Here is a 21,971-nt window from a genome sequence, read left to right on the forward strand (position 1 = left end):
AAATATTAAAGGATGAGCTGTTATGTTAGCATACCTTACTGGTGTATGGTATTGATATGCAGGACATGAACATGAGGCCTATCAAGTGTGAGAAACCCAATACAACATTGTGGGAATTAAATTAATAACAGACTGTTTCTCATTATCTGGGCTGAAGTAGTAGAATAGTAATGGCAATTTCTCAACGATATTGGTTATTTAAAAAGGGGGGGATTATTTTTCCCCTGTTGGTTTAGATATTTAATAAAGTAATTGTTTTGAATTAGTTTCTTTAAAGAACTGATACATAACATTTTCAGATGGAAGCTCAAAGCACAATGACATTGTCAGGGTGAAAAAATGATAAAGGTTGTAAGTAGGGGTAATATTTATTTCCCATTTAGAAGCACAATGAAAAACAATGCGAGACACAGTATAGTTGTGTACAGAAATGTCAGTGTTTTCACAACATACTGGGCATGGCTTGGTTAAGACATCCTCTCCTTTGTCACTTTACAGGGTTGAGGATCTGTGTCTTCACTAGGAAAGGCTTTAGGAGCATTGCTACTCAACGCTAGTCCCGGAGGGCTGCAGGTGGAATGGCTAAACGGTTTAGATTGTCACTAGGCCATTGGGGCTAAGTAACCTCTGTGTCGATTCAATTTGCTAGCCTACTTATTCTACGTACATGCTGAAGGACTAAGAGCCTGTGCTCAAGTAAATGCCCTATTGTTTTTACATTGAGTTGGCAGCCCTGTACTCTTTTCCTTGCACTTCAACTGGATGCTTACTAAGGGTGACGACAGTGGCAACTAAGCTGCTTGGTCTCGAAGTTCTGAAGATAGTTGGTTGGCAAATGAAACTATTTCACTACTCGTCAAACATCCATTGTTTTTCAACTTGCTCACTCTCCATTTAATAAAAAAATAATTTCCCCCCATAAAATCGCTAAATAAATTGTTCTTAGGAAATCATGACAAAGATGTTAACATTTACATTTCAGTCAAATAGAAGTAAAAACTAAATGGTTCTCTCACAGTGAACATTAGGAGCAAATTAATGTTCTCTCTTATTTTGTGCCACCTCAAAAGGACACAGCAGCTGGACAATAGGATTCATACAGAGAGTTTGGCGTCTGTCGATACCAGCTATACAAGAGAGAGCAGCAGGTGGACTACAGGGTGTTTCACTGTTTAATAGGTGCAGGAGTCTGCTGTCAATAAGGCTGAAAGTAAAAACAAACAAAAATATCCTTAGCATTGTAATCAAGAACAATTAATTTAATGGTCACAAAAATAAACTTGCCGATTTAGTGTGTTCAATACCAATTGAACATACCGTTTTTAAAGAGGCCCAGACGTTCCATTGAGTCGTAATGGAGGGAGAGTTTCCTGTGTCCAGTCATTTCAAGTCCATAAAACAGTACTGTGTGACAGTCAGGTTATTTTCACTAAAGCATTGGAATTCTTCTCGAAAACACCCACATATACAAACGGAATGTGATCCTCATCTTTCAGCTGGAGGAACGCAAATCAAGTTGAGAAGCAGGGACATTGACTTCTTAGTACTTGCATAAAACACCTGTATAAACCTCAACCACATCTGACATAAACACTCAAAGGCCTTTATAAACATTCCATATTTAACTTGGTCACATGAAGAGATTTCTTTTTTCCCCCTTTTACTGCTGACAAATGTTTATAATCAGGTGTGATCAAAAGGATTATTCAGGCATTTTCAGACTTTCGTGCTACATATATCTTGATATAAAATCTTTTCTGTTTTCTGTAGTTGTGAAGACTATGAAATTGACATGACAAGAGCCTTGCCAATAAGATGGCACACAAGAAAGTAAACAGCGTTCAATTTAAATTGTATCTAATGTAGGGCTGGGCAACTTGGCCAATATATATTATCACAATATCTTTCCCGATTTTGATGCTATGGCGGTATTTGGCAGAATTTTAGTTTCTGAATAATGAAAGTTCTGAATATGTTTTGAGTAGTGCATGACCCTAGGATGGCAACCAACAAACATTTCTCCATGCTGATTGTTATATAGACAACCAAACTAAGACAACACTGATAGTGAAGTAGTCCCAAATTTTCATTTATATAGCACTGTATCAACAGCTCGTTATAGACCTTTGGTGTCAAACTCATTCCACAGAGGGCCAAATGTCTGCCGGTTTTTGGTTTTTCCTTTCAATTAAGACCTAGAAAACCAGGTGAGGGGAGTTCCTCACAAGGGGAAAGGGGGATAACTAGTCAGTTGTACAACTGAATGCCTTCAACTGAAATGTGTCTTCGGCATTTAACCCAACTCCTCTGAATCAGAAAGGTGCGGGGGGGGGGGCTGCCTTAATCGACATCCACGTCTTCGGCGTCCGGGGAACAGTGAATTAACAGCCCTGCTCAGGCGCAGAATGACAGATTTTTTACCTTGTCAGCTCTGGGATTCAATCCAGCAACCTTTCGGTTACTGATCCAACGCTCTAACCACTAGGCTACCTGCCACCCCACTACTAATTAGTGACCTTAATTCATCAATCAAGTACAAGGGAAGAGCAAAAACCTGCAGACACTCGGTCCTCCGTAGAATGAGTTTGACGTGTTAGACGGTTTTGTAAAAATCCATACTGGTATGAGGATCCATACCGGTATACCTTAAAAGACGATAGATATCGCCCTAATCTAATGTCCACCAAGATCCCAATGACTTTCTTGCAACTTTGGAAATGACAGTGGGCTCTTCCGCTTTAAGTCAGTTAGCACAGGCAGCTGGTCCAAACCAGTGGAGGAGTAATTAGAATACAGACAATCCTCTAGCCATAAATCCCTTCTACCCTAACAACACATGACAGAGTGGCATTCAGACACACATCACTAGTGAGTTTAAATGCAGGAAATGTGTGAACGTGCCTGTGTGCCTGGAGCATATGTTTAATTGCCCTTTTCTTTACTGCTGCAGTCAAAGGTCAGACATGGCTAGTCCCCCAACCACCTCATGTGGCCCACTTGATTACAGAGATTTCACAGAGAGAAACTAAATCAGCAACTAAGCAAGCAGAGTTCCCAAAAGTTCACATTACTGTAAGTCTTATTAAACCAAACAAAAAAATCCAAAAGGCAGAAAAGAAAAGATCAAAGACCCAATCACCATCAAGATCTACATAGAAAAAGTTGGTTTTAGATTACAGATATATTATACTTTAATATCATAATTATTATGATTATTCATTATCATCACCATTATCATCATATGTTTTTGTTCACGGTTAGAACAGGGTGGGGGCTAAGGGGGAAGAGGATGGCAGTCATTGGGAGGAAGCCTTGGTGGCTATCGTGGACACACAGTGTTGCTGGAAGTTGGGGGACATGGCTGAGTTACAGCCCAGTCTCTGGCGGGGGCCCTTCAGGTTCCCATCCCCCTCCACGATCCAGGGGCTGCTGCTGGCGTCCTTCCCCAGCATGCTGCAGCAGCCTGGGGAGTCCGGGGTCGGGGCTGTGGGCACCGTAGCGATGGGGGTATGGCTGGATGCCAGGCTTTTGGGCTGCCCACTGGCTGGGGGGCTGTCGGGGGAGTGAGCCTGAAGCACACTGGTGATGTGGGTCAGGAGGTCGTTGAAGAACTCTGGGACACCCTCGTAACCTGGAGAGAAGAGGGTGAGCCTTGAGACATGGCTTACCGATGCTTATATCCCACCTCCAATACAGAGGGCAGCTGATGGTAACAGTACAGTAGAGGTAAATGAATGAAAGACTAAAGAATAAAATGGTCTTGTAGTTATTTTAGGACTTCTTGCTTTTATTTTGACTGCCTAGCTTCTGTCCTTGAGGCACAAAGGGTGAATGTTTGTGAGAGTAGGGATTAGCTCAGTACCATTCTCCTCACACTCCAACCGTCAAAGGTGGCAACAGAGTGCAACCCGAGAACATTGTTACCATAGCGACGGCCCTAGTCAAGAGAGGCATGCTAGACTCGCCTCTGAGCGTGCTCAATGCTCATTTAAGACTGCTGATGACATCATTGTTGAGCTTACTCTCTCCGAGACACCTAGTCTCCGTCTCCAAGCAAGACCATGTCACGTAGGCTATCAATGCCTTAAAGCAATCTCTCAAAGACTTGAGATGACATACTCGTAGAGATGGTAAAACTGAGTATGAATCCCCATTCATCGTAGACTTCAACAGAAACACACATCTACTCCTACTCCCTACGGCAGAGGAACAAACCACTCACCAGGGAATGCATTGATGTCGATGACGGCGTGTTGGCCCGTGAGGTTGTTGATGATGACGTCGATGCCAAACAAGGACACGCCCAGCGCCTGTCGCAAGGACCTGGACAGCTCTCTGATGACATCATCACTGGGTGGCTGGGACACCCCCTCCACGTTGTCCCTCTGTGGCAGGAAGAAAACTAAAGTCTGAGTCTACTGAACTAGGGGCATTTAATAACACTGGTTTTAAACAGATATAGGTGATTTGATTTGAGTGATTTTAAGTATGTTAATGTATTGTACTTACAGAGGTCAGGTCTGAAGAGGACTCTGGCTTTGATACATTATGACTGTTGAAGAAAATTGCTTTTCTGTCTGTAATGGAGAAAACATGTACTTTAGTCAGATGACACATTACCTCTACTGAACTATTTGTTATGGGTGTACAGTTCTCATCTCAGGCACTAGGAGGTAGCAAAAACTAATTTGAGCGACAAATGTCCAGCAAAGTCCACTGGTTGATGGAAACAAAGGCACAGGAGCAGCCATAAACAATGAATGAAGTGGTACCAGTATCACATTCAAGTTCAAGTGCACTAATGGGAAGATACCGCGCAATAAAAAAATTCTAGGCTTGTGTATATTAGCTGCCGTTGGCCTTGCGTGCATGTGTCCTTAAGATTACTTTACCAGAAATCCCATGAATAATATTTTTGTTTGAGTGTTACAGGGGTGCTCTATTCCCTCCAACAAGCATGCAAGATCCATTCATTCCTCACATGTATCCACATGTGCTGCTCAATTATCTTAACCATCTCTAATCATTATAAAAACAAACACTAAAGCCAAAGTAAAGCCTAATGAAGAATTTGGATAATTTAACACATGAAAATAAACTCAATGTCTGGCAAAAAAATACATATCTTACGCACACAACTCCTACTTGGAGTGATGTATGACCATTACATTACAGTGATGTATGACCATTATATCACTCCATTTCAATGGCCTTAATAAAACTGAGTGTACTAAACGTTATGGACTTGTTCCATGACAGACTGACCAGGTGACAGCTATGAACCCTTAGAGGTCACTTTTTAAATCCACTTCAATGCTTCTGGGTTTTTCTCGCTCAACAGTTTCCTGTGTGTTTCAACAATGTTTTGTACACAATGTATATCCCCATTACCAGTCATGTAGCTGGTAATAGGGATATGGCTGGTAATTTGGTCTGACTCAGCGCAGGGATTTCCCTCAAGCAAAAACAAACAATGATTACAAATGTGTGCCTTGTAGCGAGGTTCTAACAAGACAAATGGATTACTCCCTTTACATTGGGTAGGGCTGGAAATCAATCTAACACCAAGCGATGGCTTTATAAAGGAGAGGGTGAGGAAGGATTGAAGTAAAGCAGGACTTTGTCCGAAACGAGCCCAGGGCCTCGGACTACCAGGGTGTGGTAATACTGGAAGCGTTAGCTACACAAATCATTCCCAGGAAAGCTGAAGGAAAGACCCCTAGGCACATATCACCTCTGCTGGGAGCGTGGGCAGTGGGATGGGACCTTATCTTCTGACACCAGGCCCTCTTTCACAACACCCAACCCCTCTCTCCTTACTTAACACAGTCCTCCCTTCTCTACCTCCCTTTGTTTATAATCCATTTGGTCTGCTCTATATATAGTGCGGGTTTGTTTTAAATCCGGCCAACGCCCTGGCCAACGCCCTGGACGGCACTCTGTGTATACGGTAGCATAGATAGGTGTGGTGCGTGTGTGGCAGGTCGGGTCACTTTACTGCATGTTTCACTGTGCTGCAGCACACAGGGATGACCCTAGTCTCTTTCAGAAGGTCACTTTACTGCATGTTTCACTGTGCTGCAGCACACAGGGATGACCCTAGTCTCTTTCAGAAAGTAAAAGCCGACGATTCCACTGAAGCCCAGACTGGTTTGCATGAGGGCTTTTACTGTAGTGGATGCAAATGGTGCAGCTTATTCTGTCACGGAAAAGGGCCACATTCAGAGTACTTCAGCCTAATCAATGCTCTGATTGCCTCATGACGTTTGGTATCGAAAACAACTGGTTGCCTTACAGGAATACGATATGACTGTACACCATGCTCTTCCTCTAGAGAATGAAATCAATTAAAGAAAAAACAAGTTGACCAACATTTATAAACAACCAAATCCACTGCACTCCCTTTTTTTAAAGAGAGTGGGAGTCCAGTCTTGAAGATGTTTAAAAGCCTTTATGAGGTATTTTATTGGGCCTGTTAGGAGGACAGCAGTGCTGTAGGCTTTCCTCAGAAATGGCACGCTGTGTGCCCATAAATAGACAGTCTCCTGGGTCCTCCTCACCTGCTGGTCCAGCGGGGAAGTTCTTGAGGGAGGGTCTCTCCACCAGTGTGTAGGACTCCCCCACCACAAACACCTTGTAGAGCACCGCGTTGTGGTTGATGAAGCTCTGGATCACACACGGAGGCTTCACATCCTTCAGGTCCTCCTCACTGAAGATGATGGCCATCTGTGGAGAGGGAGAAGAGGTCATCAATACAGTTCATCTCATTCATAAACTTGTCCATATACCATAACATCCATCTAACACGTTTCCACTGACTTGACTGGTTCAATGACAGAAACATGTATGAATGTTAACCATATGGGCAAACAGAGAAGTGGCTATTGATTGGGCTGACAGAACTGTAGAGTGTTTGATGTGTTAAATGATTATCTAGTTAGAGACACTAATGGATTACAGGGATTTAGCTAACGATCGAGGGTGTGATTAATCTGTGACCCTAAGCGCAGGTTGCCTAGCGATTAAGAGCGTTGGGGCTAGTAACCGAAAGGTCTGGTTCGAATCCCTGAGCCGGCAAGGTGTAAAAAAATATCTGCCCTTGAGCAACACAGTTTACCAACAACTGTTCCCCAGGTGATGATGACGTGGAGGTCGATTAAGGCAGCCCCCCCGCACCTCTCTGATTCAGAGGGGTTGGGTTAAATGCGGAAGACACATTTCAGTTGAATACATTCAGTTGTGCAACTGACTAGGTATCCCCCTTCCCCACCATGACCCTGGTGACGCTTACCTCGTGGGAGTTGGTTCCATGGGCTACTCGTGTTTTGCAAACTGAGAGATGGAGAGAGAGGAAGAAGAACAGGTTGAAAATGTTTGTGAGGAAACCACACTTCCCCAATGGCATCCGTTGAGAAAAAACATGACCGTCACAAGATGACAGCGGGTTATTTTTACACTGACCACAACTTTCAAAAGCCCCTCTCCATAAATGGCTGTCTGCAGACAAGAAAGCTAGGTAAATTGGACATACAAGGTGGCTTAAAAATAGAGGAGGGTTTGAAAATAATTAAGCTAAAAATTAACTTTGAGAAGTTAAACCAAGATATTTATAGTTCAACACTGAAAAGTAACATCAGGATTAAACCACACCACTCTCCTAAATAATAAACTAATTGCGGTGTAGCTAATGTGTGGATACTAAAACCAGGTTGTTGGTAGTTGTAGTGAGGCAGTTTCCCCCCCACTACAAATTGTTTCCTAATGTCAACCCCTACAAAGCTAGGAGGAAGGACCCTGTGTAATCATCTGGGTCAAGTGACAATTCCTCTATCAAACAGGAAAGGGAGGGACTTACTAAATGGGAAAGTGAGTCCATGCTTCTCAATCTTCTCCAGTGTATCTGGACCACACTCTGTGTTCAGAACCATGAACGGGGGAGAGCAGATTCTCTCATCTAGTGAGGAAGGGAGATGAAGAGAGGGAGGGTAGACAGAGGAAGGAAAGGAGATGAGTAAGAGAGTAGGAACTAGGAAGGAAACCCCCATCTTAATATCAGAGAATCTGTTGAAGGAAAATAATATCTAAGCGTGTCATTCAGAAGTCCTTTGTTTCAGTCTGACTATCCAAGAACAGACTCCCACGCACACAGAAACTCAAAACACACTGACTGACGTATTCTCTCAGATGGCTAGTTTTTTTATATATTTTTTTTATACCTGTGACGCCAAACATACCCTACTCACACAGCCAAAACACCGACAAGAAAGCTACTTGTCATCTGATAACAGAGGCAGAAGGCCACCTAATTTTAGATACAAACACACCACCTGTGTGTCATTGCTTTCCTTTATACAGCTGGATTAGGGAACCCCAAAACACACAGCTGCCACCTGAGGTAGGAGCAGAGGAGGTAGAGAGGAGAACAGGCTCCTGTTCAAATAAATAAACAAGAAAGCTGCCAACTCTGTCTGGCCTGCTCCGCCGAGAGACGCCACAGCACCAGACAACACATAGATCAGGACCAGACAGAAAACAACAAAGACTACTAGACCGACAGACAACATACACCAGACAAGTCCACAGCTCTTCCAAAATCAGGATGGGAGTGCTTGTCACCCAGACTGTGTAGCACTTTGGAGAATTGAATCAGAGCTTCATTCTCATTGTTTACATAGTGGCCTGCAGCGGTGGCTGTTTCTCCATCTCCTCTCATAAGACTTGAAGTAAGAGGTTCTGCCATCCCAGGAAATGACGGACAAACATCCTGCAGGTAGAACACAGTAAATCTGCCCTCGTGTAAGCCGATACAGCGATCCAGACTAACGTTTTCCACTGGTGGCACCAGTACATTATTTGGAAGGACCTAAAAACGTTCTCCTGGCGTAACGCAATAGATCAAATTAGTCATTCAAAAAAAGTCATCCATGGTGCTTTATTGAAAAAAAATAGTACGGAGTGATTATAGTATGATTAAATAAATAAAATCGTCAAACACATCCCAGCAGGAATGTATGATTGAAGTATTTGCAACATAAACCAGTGATTGACATTAATTTTGGGTTGACAATTAGGCTTTTGTTGCTATATTTTTCTGTCAAAATAGGGCTCCAGAATTTTCTGATTTTGCAAATGGCCAATGTGCAGCTTGCGTGCGCCACATCTCAAAGACATACCAGAAACATCCGTTATTTAAAAAAAGGTGTTCATGATATGATTATAATAATACCCCTAATAAAGCTGAAACCCTCCTCTCTTCAGCTAGAAAACAGCATACCTGTTTTCAAAACTGTGTTAGTGTTTTACCCACAACTTATTTTTAAATAACGCATTTCTCTCACCCTTTTAAAAGAGTCCACAGCTGGAGGGAGAGGGAGTGGGCCACAGAAGCCGGCCGGCCGACCACGGCAAAACGGGCACTGCAGGGGCAGGGTAGGCTCTTTCATAGCAGAAATTAAAGCACTTTATTTTAGGTGTACTGTTTGACCAAAATCATAGTTTTAACTTGCACAGCCAAGTCAAAGGGTCGCAAAATGTGACTAAATGGTCGCAGTCTGGAGCTCTGCTATATTAAAGTTCTGGGGCTCTGCAGTAATTTCCTGGCTATCGGAGATAAGGCAGCTCGTTTGACACAGAAAATCAGTGTCCGGGCCAAACCAAGCGCTGGCATATTGCTGCTGATGCCAAAAACACAATAGAAACACTACAGTGTTTGTCTTGTGTGGGCAATGTGATGTCGGTGCTTCCGGTGAGTTGTGCTGAGGTCAGGAGAAGCCCACAGGACTGTATTACACTGGCTAGTGGCTATACCACTGAATGCTGCTGAGCTGTGGTCGCAGATAGGCTGCACAGACACACAGCTCAATGATCACATTGTGGATGTGGAGAGCATACATCAAATACAGAAAAGGTAGACAAATCTCACTTTTCTGGTTCATACACAGTCAATGAACTATATTTTATTCAACAGTAAACAACTTCATTTATCCACCATCTTTACATACACTACACAAGATAACTTGCGCTTCAGACCAGTCAGGGAGTGATCACCCAGGCAGTCATGAGCAGCTGACTCAGGAGGGGTGGAGTGATTGGAGGAAGTAGGGGGATCACCAAGGTGTCAAAGCCATGGGTCTGCTTCCCATTTTGCCAGCATGTGATTTGACCTATATGTAATGTAGCCAATCACAATCCCCTAATACGGATAGGGTAGGTTCTTATCAAAACAAAACCTTAAAAACAGGCTGTCTTTTGTTAGAATAATCAACAAAAAGGAAGCAATAAATTACCAGCAGAAGATTTAATAACAATAGAAGGATAAACTTAATGAAATACAAGTTAAAAGAAATGCGTAAGTATAGAACGCTTTTGGACTGATTTTAAGGTAGCTAAACACACATTAAAAAATAACCTAGGCACAAACAAACATCACTTGATTGTTAATACAAGACAAAATGTGATTGTACTCTGTGCTCCTTAACTTGTATTTGTCTGTGGTGCTCCTGTTCTGTCAGTGACCATCAATGGAGATGTGGCAGCAGCCTAGGAGTGTGGCGTGATGAGTGAGACAGAGGCCTGGAGGGTTTACCCATCACCCCACTGAGCTGAGCTCAGAATTCACTCTCACACTGCTGTTGTTGTGGGAGGGGATAGTAATGTCGGACTAACGTCACTCAAAAACAATCCAAAGACCCAACATGTATTTTATCTGTGAGAACAAAAACAGACTTTAAATCCCAAAAGACCGCCATCACATGTTCCCATACCTGTGAATCGTGACTTGAGCAACAAAAAAAAAAAAGGCCCACTTGGAAGCATCAGGCCCAGATACAGAGACGAGAGGAGATATGAGGATGGTGAGTGAAGCACACGGTCTGTGTGTTATGCGTTGGCGTCGTGCTTGGCCCTGGCCGTTTGGCTCTTAGTGCAGGGGATCAATCTCCTCCTCTGTCTAAACACTGTGTGCACTCAGCAGACGTTTACGGGACGTCAGTCCGACTCGAGGCAGACAGCATACACTACTGGCTGGCCTGACGCTATGGAACCGCTCAGAGTTTGGGGATCTGGAGTAGGACAGTACTATACCAGACCCAATACTACCATGACAAAACACCCAATTAAAATGAGAGATTCTCATCTTAAAAGGATGTTATCAATAGGGTTTGATCCTTAAAGGAAAAAACAGGACAGTCTTAAGGAGGCCTGGCTGATTGGAATGTTCATACCGGACACTGGTGAACTCTTTCTATAAAGGCAAGCAGCCACAGGTGAAACTGACCTTCACATTTTCTTTGCAAAAGTTATCAGCATTATCAAAGGATTACCAAGTAGGCCTATACTGGTACAAGTCCAGTGTTAACAGTAGATTGAAATCTAAATGTTGCTATTTAAGGCTACATTCCTAGTATTACCAGCTCCTCTTCTATTCCCTTGCTCAGAGCCAAACCAGGGATGTTTTCAATATTTCAAATTGAACTCCAAACTCTGTGTGCCCTGCAAGTAAACCCATAATTCTCCATATCCCGCTGTAAGGAGTTTACAGTGAAAATAAAATTAGCCATGAATCTTTGTGAGAGAACAACATCTTCAACTCGGCGTCGTAGAGCACCTCCGCTGACGTCTTGATTAACTTCATCAGATCAATCGAACCGAACAGGTCCATAAAGTAATAGTGAACTGCTTTAAAGGCAGTCTATGTAAGCAAGGCAATCAATCTTAGTGGTTTTTATTCAGCCCATGCTGACTATTCTGTGCTCGGGATGGGCCTCGATGTGTCTGTGCGGTCCTCAGCAGTCCCTCCACAGCTCTTTTTCTTTCATCTGATGAGCCTTTGTATAAAGATTGACTTATTGCATCAGCAGGACACTTGTTATTGTTGGTCGCGTTTGAACCACAGAAACATTAGATTTATGTGGACACCAAATACTCCCCACATAAAAAAGCACTACCATAATCTGGTTAAACAAATACCTCAAGAGTCTGGTTCAGTTTGATTCCACAAAAACATCTGTTCATTTAAGGGTGTCCTAGTCCCAGTCCCTTTCTTTTGAAGTGGAAAAGAAATACCAAGACGAAGAGCACCCTGAATGAGATCCTTCACGTTGTACAGCCTGACGACTGTTGCCATCTTTACAAACACCAAGTGAAATATCGAGGCAGCAAGGCTGACTTCTAAACGGAAAAGAGTGGATTCCACCACCTAAAGTAAACAACCGCCCTGCCAAAACAGACTTCGACAACACTCTGGAAAGCTGATGAGCGGAACAATGAGTCATGTGGTGTAGAGGAGACTAATGGGACCAGGAGGACTAACCCCTGTGTAGTTAGGCAACCCCTGTGTAGTTAGGCAACCCCTGTGTTCTTAGGCAAACATTTCACAGGGCTGTCTACTGATCTCCAAGTACAGTTATAGAAGTTTAACATGTATCAGCTTACACACAAACAAGCACAAAGCTCTAGTGTTTCCTCCCATTGAGTACTATTCTCAGCCACTCAGGCAGCCCTCTGACCATGGAAGGCTCTCCGCAGCCTCTCGTACTGGGCAGCCAGCACTGCACTGGGGCTACATGGTCTCCACTGATAAGGAGGAGGAAGTGGCCGTGCCAGAGTGTGCACTTTGGACTTTCCACTCTCATTACAACCAAACAGGAAGAGGAGAAGAGGTTTCACGCCAGACAAAATCTATCCACGAAAATAAGATCACAAAGTGAGGAATTTTTTGTAGAGGTCCATGAGTGTCAAATTTGGTGAACAAAAAAAATTGAATTTCTAATTTGCTACGTGAGGCTTATTTGGTCAAACAGAAGTTCCGTAATGGTTCGGTTGTTACGAATGCATTGATAAGTAAACGCACCAACTGTACATCAGCATTGTGCTTGTTGTTCAAATGCGCATCTGCCCTCTCATTGGCTAGAATGGTCCCACCTGATCTTGCCTCCACCTTCGAGGACATGCATTTAATTTCCATTGTTAGAGCGGTCACAACTATCTTGTCAATATAATATAAAATCTTTGCTACAACAACCCTCCCTTCCTTTCCTCTCCATGCTCCCACCAGCACCAGCCACGGTTGTTGACGACCAGAGCGGAGTCATTTTAGGTCACTGGTTTTGGCTCGATTATAAAATAAATAAATCACGGTTTTCTGTAAAAAAAAATGTATTACATTAATTGCACTGTGCATTATGTGGGTTAAATGTTGTAATACTGAATAAAACAATAAAAGTCCCATGGCGGTAATGACTGACCATTACGGCATAATTTATTCACATTACTTAATCAAAAATGTGTTTTATTTGATGACTTTTATGACTGCTGAATACCAACTACCAATCACTTAGCTCATGTATTTTCAGGCTCGCGAAGCAACTGCTTTCTATCCCTCTCGATTAAGTGTTCACTCTTCTCTCAGTGCCTGCTCCTCACAGAGCGGACAAGTTAAAGCAGCCAAGCGAAGGATTATGGTCATTGTAGTTAATTACCACTTTTATGCACTAAACTATGTAGAATATTGGCCTGTTGGAAACTACAATTCCCTACATCGCACAGTTCAGACTTGAACTGATTTCTCTAAATAAACTGCACATCGAGCTAAATGGAATTCTAATAACTTAACCGATGGTCAATTAGTTAAAAAAAACTAAAGAATAACCTACATTTCGGTCAATCGCTCAGCACTGTTGACTACAGAAACTAACACTTTAATTCACGAGTTTTCTTCTTGTCATGTTGTAATGCGATCTGACGGTTTACATTTCAACATCCCAGTCCAACCTTCCAGAATCTTCTGGGTGAAAACCACAGCATCAGAGTATTCAAAAGGTTCACCACTTCAGTCACTCAATAGCAGATGCATCACATCATTATAGCAGGCCCCTTATCCAACCATGTCCGATGTGTAAGACCATGTAGCTGAACATGCCACCCACAAGCACTGCACAACTACACACGTGTACAGTACACGTCACACACACAAAAATCTGTACTCAAGTGGGCACACATGCATACACACACTCTTTCGGTCTCTGTCTCTCTCTCCACCTGGTGCGTGCACAGAAGGGTTTTCATGTAATGGCTCCAGGTTTATGTCCCATGCCATGTTCTCAGTAAATGAACAGCAGATGAGTCACATGTGTGTTTACAGTAGAGAAAAGCTTTGTTGTTAATGTGCCATCATTCCACTGCTCTGCTCCAGTCTCTGGACCCAGACAGGCTACACAGCCAGCCCACTGGGGACCATATGGTTCCTGTGACAGAAGATCTAGGTGCTGCTGGCCTGCTGGATGACAGCCTCCTCTAGCTAATACAGCTTTAGTCCATCACTGGAACCAATACACACTCTGGTAGAGGCAGGAGCCAGGTTCACCAGAGGTTCACAGAGGGGAGAGAGGAGGGATGGTGCTGTCGTAGTGGGAGTTATGTGCCTGCATAAAGCACCTGGTAGGAAGCACAACTACAGGGTGACACGATCCACCGCTGAAATACATCATACCACCATCTCCTGGTCACTTTCTCAGAAATTAAATCAAAACGATTTGTTATCACAGCCAATCCTTGAAAACAGATAACTCACTCAAAAATTCCCACGTAGACACTCCTATGGGATGTTTTGCGGTCTAGGACTGGCAGTGGCACTGGGTATATTGGGAGTTAAATCATACCAGTGAGAGGCAGTGCCAGTGCTGCATGTGTGGCTACCTTGCATGCAGTCCTCTATCCTGTGGATGAGCTGGTAGGACTTGCAGCGGTCCAGCAGGGTCCTGATGGCTGGGAGGGGATCCAGCACGATGGTCTCAGGGTGGGCCTCAATGTAGTCCTGAAAGGAGGAGGCGCCACACACACACACACACACACACACACACACACACACACACACACACACACACACACGGGAGATTATGAGGGAGCACACATCACAGCTAATGTAGACAGTCTGGACACTGTGCAACACTTACACCTCACAGTAGGACAGGGCTCATGTGTATTTCCATTTTGGTACCTTGCTCATTCCTTCATGCCCACTGTGTTGTGGTGTGTCATCATCACTGTGCCCTGCATGGCAAGCTGCTAGGTCAGCGTGAGGTTTCCTGATTTATATAACCACACCCCCATCTCTCTATCCTCCTCGTCTCTACACTCCATCCTCTTCTCCAAGCCATCTCACACTCTCTCCACTTTCACCTCTCTGCACAGTCCTTCTTCCTGCCAGCCTGTCATCATGTCAGTATTTTAGCTACTCTTCAACACTGGCAGATGCTTTGGCCTAAACATTATGCAAAACAGTCACCCCCCTCTAATGTAGCCTAACAAACACACGCACACACACAAATGCCTGCCTACACACAATCTATTTTCCTAGAGACTGAACATCCATCTGTGTTGAGTATGACTCCTGCCAGCTCTGATCAAAACGGTAGTGTGGTTAAATAAGACAAACATGTTGCCATCAAAAACTAAAGCCAAAACAATCTTCCAGTGGTTTAAAAGAACTGACAACTCCTCTGAATTTTGGCCATCAATTTGCTTAAAAGAACATGTAAAAAATGTTCTACAAATGTGTGTGAGAGAAAAAAGGGTGGGACAGACCGTGGATTCCTCCATGGTGATGTGGGTGTGGCAGAGTGTGCTAGGTAATAATGGAGAAAGACGTCAACCTATAGGTAGCTGCCATAATAAAAGGAAACACTTTCGTAAATGAGGGTTCTGGCGGCTCTTATGGTGTGGGGTGCATTTCCTGGCATGGTTTAGGTCCTCTCAACCCATTAAGGCGACCGCATACTTCCCAGCTGAAACAGCTCTGAAGGCTTTGTCCATATATGACGACATTCGTGTACACACATTTTTTCTTCTTCAAGGCAAGCCAAAAATCGGTAGCCGAAGTCTATGCCACTTCGTTTGTAATTGGTCAACAGTAACGATTCTTCATAAAAGTCTGTTGTCATTCAACGAGATTGCTTGTTTACATGCACATTTTTTCACTGAGAAATACCTTACCAAACATCTCAGCTAGAGGTAAAAATTACACGACTAAGATCTCATCAGCAAAAAGTCAAAATTAAATTACAGATTTCTTCAACTATTATGAGGAAGTGTATACTGTATACTATGGTGTCTCAAAATGGACAAACGGTACTATTGCCGCTTTTTAAAAGTTTTTCAAGCGAAGGGCTTAAGGGAGTATGTGAGCACACTCGTTGGTTTTAGGCACCAGAGGGCAAGGGAAACACCAATAAATACACAGCCATTCTGAGCGATCACTTTCAACCTATGGTAAAGCATTTCTATCCTGATAGGAGTGGTCTCTTCCAGGATGAAAATGCCCCCATCCACAGGGTACAAGTGGTCACTAAATTATTTGATGAGCATGAAACAATGTAAAGCATATGCCATGGATGCCCAGCCACCAGATCTCAACCCAATTGAATACTTAAGAGAGATTCTGGAGTGGCGCCTAAGACAGTGTTTTCCACCACCAACAGAACATTTTCTGGTGGAAAAATGGTGTCGCATCCATCCAGTAGAGTTCCAGACTCTATGGCAAGGTGCAGTGAAGCTGTTCTGGCTCGTGGTGGCCCAACACCCTATTAAAACACTATGTTGGTGTTTCCTTTGTTTTGGCAGTTAACTGTACATATGCAAATGAAACGGACCAACATATGAATTATGTATAACCCAATTCATAGGCCTATGTTTGAAGGCCATGCAAGTCCAAGTGTTTATTGATGGTATTCTTCACAATCAACAAGCACTAGCTGTGGTTGCCTGTTTTGCAATAGAAGGCGGTTGTGGTATTTCCCCCTAGAAGTCCTCTAAAGAAAATAATACCACATTCACCTAAATCCACAGGATATGGTTGATGCCCATTAAGATGTAAACAAAGCCTTGCACAGTTAGAGAACATCTAATTCAGTTATAGTCAAAAGAAGGTATGCAAACTATTGGGCAATGTTTCCACAATGAAGTCCTCATTCCCTAAACTACAGGATGCAGTAACAGGTCTGATCATTAATGCTGTTTATTTCCATGCCACTGAATGACGGACTGACTAAATGCAAGGCTATATGTGACGTTCAGTGGCAGGGTCAAAGTTCAATTCTAATCTCCCTGAAAGAAAACCTGCCTGCCAACTGCTTGTAATTTTGCTGCGTAGCGTCTCTGATAGTAATTATTGCTATGCCTTCACACAGCAAGATGGGGATATTCTGAGTCATAAAATACCTACAGGAGGGAGTGGAGATCAAAATCAACAGTTGTTAACCAACCCTCCCTTTCAACCATGCTAGTCATCTGCAGCCAAGATCGATATCATTTCAAGAGGTGGGGTCCTTGACGGGCTCTATTGACAGGTACAATAGGCTTGAAGAAGAGGACTGGCCACCCCTCACAGCCTGGTTCCTCTAGGTTTCTTCCTAGGTTCCTGCCTTTCTAGGGAGTTTTTCCTAGCCACCGTGCTTTTACATCTGCATTGCTTGCTATTTGGGATTTTAGGCTGGGTTTCTGTATATCACTTTGTGAAATCAGCTGATGTAAAACATATATATATTTTTTTAAAGGCTTTAAATAAATTTAATTGATTGATCCCCACTTTTAAATTGGCATAAAAGAAAGGAACTGAACATTGCGTGCTGATGTGACATTAAGAAAATCTGAGAAGCATTTTGTTCTGTTGATTATCTGTCCCTTTTGAACATCCCCATCTTTCCTTTCCAAATAAGCAGTCAGCAGCGTAGTCTCAGTCCCTGGCAGTGAGGATGGCGTGACTGCGTGACTCTGCACACGATAACAGCAGAGCCCTCTGAGTCATCCAGAAACAGAGGAGGAGGGGGAGGGTGAGAGAAGGGTGGCATGGATGGAGACCGCATCTAGCACCTTTTAAAGCACTGCCAGATCGATCCACACAAGAACGAACACACAGCAACCATCACCACACACCTCACACTTCAAAACACATTCATTTCAAACTGTTCCCACTAAGATGAGACACAAAATGAGTGCACAACATTCACAACACAGGCTGTTCCTGTGAGATACAGAAATACATGACCACTTCCCCCTCTAATTAGCAAAACCACTAATTACCAGACGTGTTGTAGTGGTGAAATGTGTTAGTGGTGTTGTGGAATCATAGACTGTTGGCTGTTGTAACTCAGGCCCTCCCTCCCTCACCTGCACTCTCTGCACCAGCAGGACTGACTGGGTGTCGTTCTGGTCGGCCTCCAGGATCAGGTCGGTCAGCTTGTGGATGATGACATCTAGGGGACCTTGCTCCTCCAGGGGCTGGCTCAGGTCCAGCTGGGAAGACACAGGAGAGGTCAGGGGTTAGAGGTCAACAAGGAAATATTAACAAGGAAAGCTACTGTACTCCACTATAGCCATAACCACTGTCTTTTTGTTTTGTATGTTTTTGGTAACACTCTTGCTAAATAATGTAAAATGATGCCGCAGGGAGTGTTTCCTTCCTGCATAGATACAGAACTAGCTCTGCCTCAACAGGCATAGAGTTATAGGATAGGTCTGGCTGCTGTCAGTGTACTGTAGGTCGATACTGGTGTTGTGTGGGGGAGTTGTGTGGGTCAGTACATATACCCAGAGGACGGACACCCAAGCAAACACACTCTCCAAAAGAAGTGACAGGCTTTGGGGCACAACGGTCACTCTTCTACTGGGCTACATGATGTGTCCAAATCACAATGAGCCTCTATTGTGATCTAAGCTGAATGGATCCACTGTGGTGTGAGGGAGGGAGGGGTAAATGTGTGTGGAACAAACCGTATGTACGGGTGTGTATTCTGATTCTCTAAATCTCTGGGTTTGTGTGCTTTAGACCGTACCCTTTTCTAAGACCCTTTTGTCAGCATGTCTGAGTCCCCATTATGTTTGTATGCAACTGTATGCCTGCTTGTGTGTGTACTTCAGTAGGCTCGTCTCCAGCAGAGGGGCCATGCATTTCTGACCTGAAGAAACGGCTCACTGATAGTGAAGGGCTATTTTGATACACACAAATCAGCAAAAAACTAAAAGTCAGACTGAGTCCAGAACTGTCTAATACAGCAAGGCTGAGCATGCTCTTCCTTTCCTATAATTAACGATAGGCATTTAACAGACTAACAGCAATACTTGCTAAATGCAAAAAAAACATGCAAAAAAAAATAGGCCTACATGATATGGAATGACCGTTTGTTACATTTTATTAAATCTATTAGTACAGTAAAATGGATGTATGGCAATGGCCTTACACAGGAGGAGGATTTTCCCCCACGTACCAGACTGGTCAAGCATTCTGCACTCGACAAGAACACTGCCAGTCTTCTATATCTGCGTGTACACAGGTAGCACATTTGTGATAAGGAGCACATTGGAAGGCATTGAGTGGGTTGAAAGCATTATGAGGGCTAGATGTCTTTAAAAAGGAGCATTAGACCGTTAATACTCATTATCAGCCACTTTTTCAGTAACTGGAGATGCGTTATTAAAATAACATTTAGCTAGCAGAGCTAGTTCAAGTATCTGGTTCATCTGAGTCATTTGTGTTCAGTATGAGAGCAAAATAAAGACAAGAGAGCACACAGTGGATCAGTCAGACAGGACAGGTGAACAATAACGTTCAGCACAGAGAGATGTGAACATTGAAAAGCTGCTGAACACTAGCATGGTCTGGCAGTATAGGGAAGAGGACAGGTCTTATGCTTGGATCACACCGGCAGCGTTCCTGCGCAAAATAGTACGCAGCATCATCTGGATATGGACGCAACAAAAATTCACCTTCTGATACCATTTCTGTCAAGCTGTCTACGCATACAGTTTGACGCATACGTTCGACAAACCCAACATATGCACCACACTGAACGCACTGCAACGATGCTGCAAAGCAAATCCCATTTTATTTGTCACATGCACCGAATACAACAGGTGTAAACCTTACAGTGAAATGCTTATTACAAGCCCTTAATCAACAATTCAATTTTAAGAAAACAGCAACAAAAAAACATTAACATAAGAATAACAAATAATTAAAGTGCACCAGTAAATGACAGCGGGGCTATATTGTCAAGTTGTCAAGCACCATTTTCAAGTTAATTGAGGTAATATGTACATGTAGGTAGAGTTATCAAAGTGACTATGCATAGATAAGGGGGGCAATGCAAAGAGAACAGTCTATAACTAGTGTGGCTGGAGTCTGTCAAGTCTTCGGGCCTTCCTCTGATACTGCCTGGTATAGAGGTCCTGTATGGCAGGAAGCTTGGCCCCTGTGATGTACTGGGCCGTATGCACTACCCTCTGTATTGCCTTGCGGTTGGAGGCCGAGCAGTTGCCATACCAGGCAGTGATGCAACCTGTCAGGATGCTCTTGATGGTGCAGCTGTAGAACCTTTTGAGGATCTCAGGACATATGCCAAATCTTTTCAGTCTCCTGAGGGGCAATAGGTTTTTGTCGTGCCCTCTTCACGACTGTCTTGGTGTTTTTGGAGCATGTTAGTTTGATGGTGATGTGGACGCCAAGGAACTTGAAACTCTCAACCTGCTCCACTACAGCCCAGTCGATGAGAATGGGGGAGTGCTCCTCCATGCCTGTAGTCCACAATCATCTCAAATGCAGAGATTCATTGGAAATTAATGTAATTCTGGTGTACCAAAATGCAATGATGCAGTCAGTGTGATCGAAGCGTTAGTGCTGGGCAGAGCCCGTCAGTCGCAGTACAGGGCAGGCTGTTTAATAATTTTAGGAAAAGTAATGGATAGATGACTCATTAGCCTAACCTTGGTCCTGCTCTTGTAAATGCTTACAAATTAAATTTTTAAAAAAATCATCTAATCTAAGAAAGACAAACCTGTACTGTACCAATCGACACACCTTTATCCAAATTTGGTTCAAGATTATGAACTAACTTTTTGTCAGTAACACTAACCAGGCAATGGTTTACTGTATATTATGTCATGTATGTAAAGGTGACACTCCTTTCCATTATGTTAGGGATTAACTAGAATCTCATACATACAGTAGGTCTACATTGTATTGTCTGAGAACGTTTATGCAGAGCAGGGAACAATAATCTCTGTTAATCCAGAAGTGAAATCTAGCATCATTTGGGTCAGATCCGTGATTAACTTCTGTGTTCATACGGGTTAGAAATGGAAAGATCTGGCAAAAACGAAGTATTCACCCTCGGAAACTCAGCCCCCCTCCTCCAATCGACGCACTGGAACAGTTTAAGCACTACCTTCACCCAAACCTGATACCCCCAAAAACGTAACTAATGCAGCTCGTTATCTCATGCATCCCATTCAGTCCTTTGGTCTACACGCAGAATCTGCCCATGGGAGATTGAGGGCGCACACACACACGCTTGGGTGTTCCTCTTATTTACAATTACATTTGAGTAATTTAGCAAACGCTCTTATCCAGAGTGACTTAAAGTTAGTGTTTATTTTAAGATAGCGAGGTGGAACAACCATGTTTTATAACCTTCCCCTCAAGATCTATTATCTTACATTAGTCCCTGAGCGTCCTCCTCGAACTCTTGCCGTGCCCAATTCCAGTCCTTACCGGTGACTTAAGGGCTGAATAACATTGTAAAATTCCCGTGACATAAGGATATATAGTAGAGGTCGACCAATTAATTAGGGCCGATTTCATGTTTTCATAAAAATCGGAAATCGGTATTTTGGGGCGCCGATTTGCCGTTTTTTTTTTTTACACCTTTATTTAATCTTTATTCAACTAGGCAAGTCAGTTAAGAACACATTCTTATTTTCAAAGACGGCCTAGGAACCGTGGGTTAACTGCCTTGTTCAGGGGCAGAACGACAGACTTTCACCTTGTCAGCTCAGGGGATCCAATCTTGCAACCTTACAGTTAACTAGTCCAACACGATAACGACCTGCCTCTCTCTCGTTGCACTCGCCTGTTATGCGAATGCAGTAAGCCAAGGTAAGTTGCTAGCTAGCATTGCATATAATCTGACTGAGCATACAAG

At 43.3% G+C, this 21,971-nt stretch overlaps 1 protein-coding gene across 2 annotated transcripts in view; it reads right to left on the bottom strand.

The window, feature by feature from the left end:
- Nucleotides 1-349: 349 nt before the first annotated feature.
- LOC112261728 (inositol-tetrakisphosphate 1-kinase) overlaps nt 350-21,971 on the bottom strand; it is a 40,400-nt gene continuing 18,778 nt past the window's right edge. For both annotated transcript variants that reach the window (XM_024437315.2, XM_024437314.2), the window contains exons 4-11: nt 18,163-18,288; nt 14,695-14,812; nt 7,856-7,954; nt 7,292-7,332; nt 6,561-6,726; nt 4,510-4,577; nt 4,223-4,385; nt 350-3,631 (exon numbers count right to left, since the gene is read on the bottom strand). In XM_024437315.2, the coding sequence (XP_024293083.1) occupies nt 3,297-3,631; nt 4,223-4,385; nt 4,510-4,577; nt 6,561-6,726; nt 7,292-7,332; nt 7,856-7,954; nt 14,695-14,812; nt 18,163-18,288 (1,116 nt within the window). In that variant the 3' untranslated portion in view covers nt 350-3,296. The remainder of the gene's footprint in view (nt 3,632-4,222; nt 4,386-4,509; nt 4,578-6,560; nt 6,727-7,291; nt 7,333-7,855; nt 7,955-14,694; nt 14,813-18,162; nt 18,289-21,971) is intronic.

The sequence above is a fragment of the Oncorhynchus tshawytscha genome, linkage group LG11 (assembly GCF_018296145.1).
Source record: "Oncorhynchus tshawytscha isolate Ot180627B linkage group LG11, Otsh_v2.0, whole genome shotgun sequence".
Taxonomy (NCBI): Eukaryota; Metazoa; Chordata; class Actinopteri; order Salmoniformes; family Salmonidae; genus Oncorhynchus; species Oncorhynchus tshawytscha.